Here is a 7,760-nt window from a genome sequence, read left to right as displayed (position 1 = left end):
GGCTATTTAACGGAGCTTGGCTCAGGTGAAATTTAAGGTATCCTGAGCTACATTAGCCATACAAATTGGTTCAACTGTTTACAAATATAAAGAAGGGGGGCGTTGGCTCATTCAGTGGTATGCCTCACGCCCTTCTGGGGGCAACCATCATAACTTTGAGTCTAGTCCCATGAAGGGCCTCTTTTATTTTGTAAGCCAGTGTAATGGACACTCTAATGCACATTTCTAGGTATGTATTTATGCACGGATTTTTTATAAACTTGGTTTTAATTTATACTGCAATAGTTTTGTTTCGATATAAACATTACTTTATTTAAATAATTTCCTGTGTCCAGTTTTGTAACTAATTATTACAAAACAATGATACATATGAAATAGTATTTATCAATGGGAGTTTTTTAATCGATCAGTTATTTGTGGTAATAATTTATTAGTAAATATTTTAATCTACCTCTATTATGTCCCTCAGAATTTTAAATATATGTATGTATATGTTTACCAACCTGCACTTCCAAGACAGAAAAGTGGTGAATACATATATAAGACGTATATTGGGTTCAAGCCACTGGACTCTGTTTGCAGCTCTCCATATATTGCTACCTTTGTCCAACTAAAATTCATTTTATTTATTAGCATAAATTGTTTAACCCATAACACCTATCCATTCATTGAAAGCCGTCAGACGGCTGTCATTAAACGCTTTTTAATATGATTCATACTCCATTAATCATGATAAAAAAAAGATTAACGCTTAACAACTAAAAGGAGAGAAGCTTAACTCAACTCGAAACCCACCCCTGATTGTATAGCATACAATAGCTTTTCACGCATTTGCTCTTCCGTCTTGAATGGTGGTAGCTTTAACAGATTTGTACAGGTACTCGCAGTTGGTAACCTCTCCATGTCACCCGCATTTTGTATAAAAAACGGCGGATCAAGATCCTATTAAAGTAATAAATTAATCTTATTTTCTTTAATTATATTTCAAATGTATGAACATACTTTGAAACCTAAGAGTGGTGGTCTAGAACAACTAGTCACAAATTTAAGCAACTGCCTCCGTTGCAGATCATTGAAACTCTCCAATACCGACCAGAAAACTATAATTGACGGATGCTCGTTACTGTATTCACCACCATATTTGCAGTGCTTTTTTAAATCCTCCAGATCAATAGGTATTTCAGCACCAGATATAAGAATTTGTAATTCTTTATTACTAAACATATACAGCCATTCGACAGGTAATACATTTGATAGGCCCCGCCTAAATGCCACACAATGTTTACGTATCTGAACATTCAATTTGTAATCAGCCATAAGTTGTAGATATTCAATACGATTAGATGTAGTAACAGGTATGCTCTGTCCGTTAGGTTTTAGTTCAACCACTTGTGTATGGCCCAACGAATTGCTGGCCACAGTAAAATCCAAATTCAATTCGGTCACATCACCATCGTAATCTTTTAGGTATAGCAAATTTTTATAAAGTTCCGGATCGAGTGAAGCCAACTGATGGATATCTACATCAGCATATTTCCCAGCTAACTTTGTTAGAAAAAATTCAGCCAATGGTAGTTCTACAAGCAAATTTTCATAAATCGCTTTACCAAGAATTCGACCAATGAAGTAATAATGTTTCTCATAATCAGGCTCTATATCGGCAGCATCTGGATTCGGATACAATTTATTATCTGTTGTTACCCTATATGAAAAGTTTTGTTTATATAAGTGTAGGCATTAATTTTTTCAAATAAATTTTATTTACATGAAGAATCCCCGATTCGGATCAAATGCAGTCTTAATAAGTTCAGAAAGAAATTCACGAAAGACGCCGCCGCCGTCTATACCAGCTTCCTCTAAACCAAGTGATGAAATAAACTGTACACGAAATTTTAAACGTAAATCTGGTTCTGAAAAGCATGTAAAAACGTCAATTATTTAATAGGAAAACTAAACTCAATGTTGTTCCAAATTGGTTTTCGGTCGAAATTTGAACAAAACATACCATTTTCCGGTCGAAGTCGATCGTAAGCATCCTCATACAGATGTGAACGTCTAACCTTGAGAATAATAGATGGGCCCTGCAGAAAGGCTTGGTAATTACCCTGAACGCGCATTTTATCTGCAGCCACGAGACCTTGCAATATTCCCACACGCTTGCTAAAAGGCACAACGAATGGTATCTCTCTCAATATTGTAATTGAACGTATTTGTTTGGTAGACATTGGTGGACCATTTTCAAAATCTTCACGTGTGAAGTCTCGAATTGGTTGGAATGGGCGAATACCACGTGTACGATTGCCACGTGTCAATGGCAAATCAGTAGGACGATCAAGTGGCAAATCTAAACGACTTACTGTCCAGTGTGATTCCGGACAAAAACCAAGTCGTAAATCACGGGTGTGAATTTGGTTCAAAACAAACACAACCACTTTTAACAAATTCGCCCAAATCTGTTTTTGTTGCCACATCTTTTTATCATCAGATTCTGAACGTCCCAAAACAAATCGATAATGTTCATTTAGATTTGAACGCGTCTCAGGAAAAGCCAAATCAACTAGTCCCAAAGAAATTTCCTTTAGTGTCTTTGACAATTGAACAATTTCAGCTAGGGAGAATGGCATAAGACGTATATGTGTTGGAGCGGTCAATGATGACTGCAGCGATTTGGCTAACAGAAGTTTTTCATCACAGAATTCCGCGTCATGTAATGTTGGCAATAGACGTCCAAAGAGCATACAAAAAGTTGCCAACAAAGGAATTGTCTGTTCAACACCGCTCTGTTTCGCTATGAGAGAGTAAAAATACTAGTCAAATTATATATTTTAAAGCAAAAGCAAAAAAGAAAACTTTACTTACGTACGACACCTTTAGATATCAAGGATAAAGGTGCATTAAATCCAAGTTGGCTAGACTGCGCTGTCAAAGTAAACCAAATAGTACGTACAATATTTGGCATGAAGGCTAGGGTATATAGCAATCTATAAAGTAAATTACTCATGTTAATTAAAATGTGATATATTAAAAAATATTAAATATATAAAACGTACTTATATTCGAATATTGCCTGCTTATTATATATCATAAGATTGTGACAAACTTCACACAAGGCGTACAAAACTCGTAAATCATTAAGATATATATCTGTTAGTTCTGTCAGTATACGCACACGCTGTGAATCATTCAACAAATTGATACACTCTAAAAGTACCGCTTTCTCGTCGCTACTCAGCGGAGGTGGCCCAAGATCTAAGTCAAAATTTGATTTTTGCCTATGGGAGCGTCTTATTATCTCATCTTCTTCATCATCATCATCACTAGATTCATCCGCATCCATGCGTTGGTGATGTGCTGTCGACAATTTTAATGTTGATTTTGGTAGTTGTAATATTTTCCCTGAAATCTCTGCAATAATTTTTATATAATCGCCGACTAGATTATGTTCAAGTATAGAATCTGTAAAATAAAACATTAAATTAGTATGTTCAATAAGTGGTTGAATTACTTTTTGCTTACCCAAGTGTTTGCGGTCAAGTATTAAAATTGCATTAAGAAGATAGCTGCTAAATATACCAGATTGTTCATTGTATACATTTTTCGCTGTCAGCGCAGTTTGTTTGTTTGAAGAGGGTACCCCAGTGAAAGTGGTGGGATGCGATGACGTGCAATCAGAAGGTAAGTCCACTTGCATTTGCTCTGTTTGGTTAGCAGTAGCTAGTTGTTGTATTAGTTGAGAAAATGGAAAATCAGGACACTCCGCCAACGAAGGTAATACATAATTTCTTATGGAATCACTGAAGGGCTTTGCAAGTATATGTTTACAAAAATCTTCATAGATGCCGGATATTTTGCTTTTTAGCAACAAAGGTCGTAGCATAAGTTGAAATAAAGCTTCAGCGAATGGACTTGGCGCATGTAAGGTCTCACCATCCAATGGCGGACATTTTGCTTCCATGAGCTGTCGCAGACGCCCAAAGTACTCATGTCTCATTAAAAAACTGAAAACTACTCCCAAATAGGCCTGCACCCGTGCCTCATCTTCCATATATTGTTCTAAAACAGTTGCTGATGTGAATATTTCAAGCATACGCAGTGGTATGGCGGGTGAAGTCTGTGGTAATGTCATTTGTGTAATACAAATGTCAAGCAGTTTTTTTAGACGATGCAACCAGATGAATTCAGTACTAGAGTTTCGTAGTAGCCGTTCAGGGTGCCGCAATAGTTGTTGGCAAACTTCAATCTAAAGAACAGGAATTTAAAAAATATGATTCATTTATGTAATGGAATACGCACACAAATAATTGTTCAATTTGCTGATCTATTGCTAAAAATCAAACCGGAATTCCACAGTAAACAATTCTACAGCAAGCTATTCGACCCCCAGCTGGTTAGGGGCCTTAGAATATACCCGCGGCAGGAATGCCTGTCGTAATAAACTAACTAAAATACCAAATTGAGTCAAGGGGTTGTGCAGGGCAACTCTTTCAAGGTGTTGCCAGCGCAAAATATAGCTTCTCCAAACCAATTGCCAACCTCACCAACCCGTGGCGAATCGTGTTACTTTTACAGGCGAGGCTCGTCGATCTAGGAAGTGGGAGGGCGGGATGGCCTAGAAGGTCGCATGTGGTCATAACAAATCGTTCCCGAGATGGTCGGGCTTCCTACCGGAACGTACCAGATCTGCATCCGGCAAAGGACCATCAATATCGATAACACTCTCCAAGGCCTTCGGGGAAATGTCCTTATCGATGCAACAAGTCTGGAGGTACCCAACCCTCGAGATTTAAAGGGGGAAATCATCTCTGCCTCACTTGAAACAATAAATAATTAGTTTAGTTAGCAAGAATTATGTGTCCTATCCCAGGCAGTTCTTTCAGTTCAAGATAACCATGAGCAGTATCCTAAGAGACGGCATCATATGTATAAGATCTACACCTTCTTCCTGTAGCCACACATACACTCCCCGTAGTTTTTGGGGAGTTAACGATATTTTGGGGGTTATGATGTTGATGCTTCCAATAGTGTACTGGCCTGACCATCCATGGAACATTCCAATACGACCACATTGAACTTTCAGCCCAACCCCTCTCCCAGTGCCAGTATGAGGAACTTGGGTTCGCCGGAGCCTTACCTGCTAAATATGTGTAAGATACAGGATTCACCTCGTATTCAAGAGATTGGGAATTGGATTCAAGAACCTGAGTAGCTCTGTTTAAACCTATATTAAAAATGACAGTCATACTTAAAGCATTATCATTGAATAATGTTTATTGCATCGGATTGGCTAGGTAAAGTGCTTCTTCAAACACAACCCAGTTTCTCCGGAATGGATTTCAAGTTTTATTAACATAAGCCATACTTACTAATCGTTCACCGTCTTTACTTTCTCTGTTGCTATAGAAAAATATGAGACGTCTCAATAAATATCCCAAACATTCATCTTCAACAACACGCTCACGGTGCGTGCGCAAGTAATCATCGAACGCCTCACGCTCCATGCGTTTTCGTCGTTGTCTATGTATAAAAGATCGTGTGTATGATTGAAGGACGAGGGCTCCATTGTTTTGTAGCCGCAGTTCGTTACGTTTCTGTCGTTCCTGTTGTGCCTTACGTATAATAGTGTCCCGATCGCATGTTTGTGAAGCTCCGCCTAAACTTTGTACCGGTCGCCGGCGGTAATCTCCATCGAAGCCAAACATGACTTGTGTGAAAAAAGTATTCTTGCCTGATATGTATGTCCGACTTTCTGTGTATGTTTTTTCTTATGCAGCCAATTGGATCAGTCACTGACGAAGCAGTTTGTTCTAGACTATTACCAGCAATTTTTCACAATTATGCTCCACGCAAGAATAACCCTTATGTAGAGCCTTTTTCAGTCTCAGTGTTCATCTCCGATCTCGAGTTCCTAATTACGGTATAAAAATTATCTAATGCGTTTTACCTTAATTGATATTACAATTTTCAAGTATTCTTATTGCTCTAATGAATGACATTAAAAAATTTAAGTGATGTTTTCTGACATTTACCAAATGTCAACAACCATCTGTTCGGGACAGTGCAGTTAAGTGTTATCAATGGGGTGCTCAAAAAGTCTATCGATCCACCTAGTTGAACATACATACATATGTATTGGTATTTAATAAATAACCGTTTTTTTTACACGCGTATGCGTTTCGTTTGCGTGCGAAAAACGCCTATCCTCGCTTAGATAATGCTTAGGAGATCCATCTAGCGGCAGTGGTTAAACAACTAGCTACAGCACAGGTTGTACCGAAAAGCGGAGACACAACCCTCTGTTGTATTTCTGTGTATAACATATAGCTGAATCAGTTGTCATAAATAAATAGTGTACGCGCATAGAATTAGTGCAGAGGGCGACACATAGACACATATTTCAGTTACATCTGAGTATAATGCGTATTGAAATTTAGTAGTACTAATTTTATGCGTAGCAATTTCAGAGGTGTATTCAAAGTTTGTCGCCTAGCAGACCATATAAAGTTTAAGCGTAAACGTATATAGATGTGACAAAAAACACAGCTAATATTAATTTTCGTAGCACAATTTAACAAAATTATTCCATAACGACAGTCAGGGGTAGACAGCTCACACGCGTTCAAAAATTTGTACCCGCACAGCGCTGAACCCAGGGTGGGTAGTGCTGTTCCGCTACGAATAAACACAAGTATATACTCGAGTGCCGAGTATTTTGCATAGTCGATTAAATCGTACAAGTAAGGTTGGTGATGAGATTTACTTAAATTTTTCCTACAAATCGACGGAACGGGACCTACACTTGTACTTTTTATAGCGACTATGAAAGGAATTTTCATCGAGAAGCTTTTCATGGCAGTAATACACTTGTAGTTGACGCCTAAGGTCTGCCGAGGAGCGTTTTGAAAAGTGTTTGATATTGTTTTTTCCATTAAATAAGCACAGACCTTCGCTGTGTGCCAAATTAGCCGCAAAATGAAATTGTTCCAGAAAGGCTAAGCTTTGACATAGACCGACGAAATACGCTTCCGAGGACAGCCGATTCTATGTACCGCAGCGACTCGGGACTTTTCCCGACCAAGGGCTGTCATTTCAGTGTAACCCTATTTAATTTGTTGCGTCCCTCCCACAAATTTTCATCCTCCCAGCAGATCCTTGCAGCGGGACTGCGCCATACTCTCCAGCTCCGGGAAAGGGCCAAGAGATACGCACATAAACATAAATTCAGCGCGTCCCCAATTACCATCACCGCCAAAGAGGTTGAGGATGCCATCGGTCAAGCTAAACCGTCTGAAGCAGTGGGCCCAGACCGCATAGGCATACCGATGCTTAAAAGCCTAGGAAAAGAGGGTTTCAAATATTTAGCACATGGACAGGTCTCTAAAACACTTAATTCACCAGCCTAACCTTGCTTACTCACGACGGAAAAGATATAAAACCCTGGAGGCTCACAACTGCTTCAAAGCAGCTAGGATCGCTGCAAACAAAGCCACTAGGTCAGCTAAGCAGATATTTTATAATAACAAGTTTAGTTCTGCTTTGAGTTCGAAGGAAACTTGGAAGTCGATTAAAGATATTGGTATCGGAAAATCCAAATGTGATATTTCTGTCCTCCTTGATGTAGACATTAACGAGATAAATACAAAGTTTGTAAATCTGCCAATCTCAACTGACAATATATGTGCTGACAATTATTTTATTCGTGCTAATTTGGATTTTGGTCCTCTTGAGTTTGTTACTGTCGATGATTGTGATGTCGTTCAAGC

The 7,760-nt window shown here is 38.6% G+C and overlaps 1 protein-coding gene across 1 annotated transcript; it reads right to left on the bottom strand.

Moving 5' to 3' along the window:
- Positions 1-296: 296 nt before the first annotated feature.
- LOC137244152 (ubiquitin-protein ligase E3C) lies at positions 297-5,992 on the bottom strand. Its single transcript, XM_067772741.1, has 8 exons — positions 5,364-5,992; positions 3,517-4,240; positions 3,051-3,456; positions 2,860-2,981; positions 2,006-2,788; positions 1,766-1,910; positions 1,003-1,702; positions 297-942 (listed from the first exon to the last, which is right to left on the bottom strand). Exons 1-8 carry the CDS (start codon positions 5,697-5,699, stop codon positions 775-777), a joined length of 3,384 nt encoding a protein of 1,127 aa, XP_067628842.1. The 5' UTR covers positions 5,700-5,992; the 3' UTR covers positions 297-774.
- Positions 5,993-7,760: the final 1,768 nt, after the last annotated feature.

Source organism: Eurosta solidaginis, chromosome 3 (assembly GCF_040869045.1).
Source record: "Eurosta solidaginis isolate ZX-2024a chromosome 3, ASM4086904v1, whole genome shotgun sequence".
Classification (NCBI taxonomy): domain Eukaryota; kingdom Metazoa; phylum Arthropoda; class Insecta; order Diptera; family Tephritidae; genus Eurosta; species Eurosta solidaginis.
This window is presented reverse-complemented; position numbering and strand designations above follow the sequence as displayed.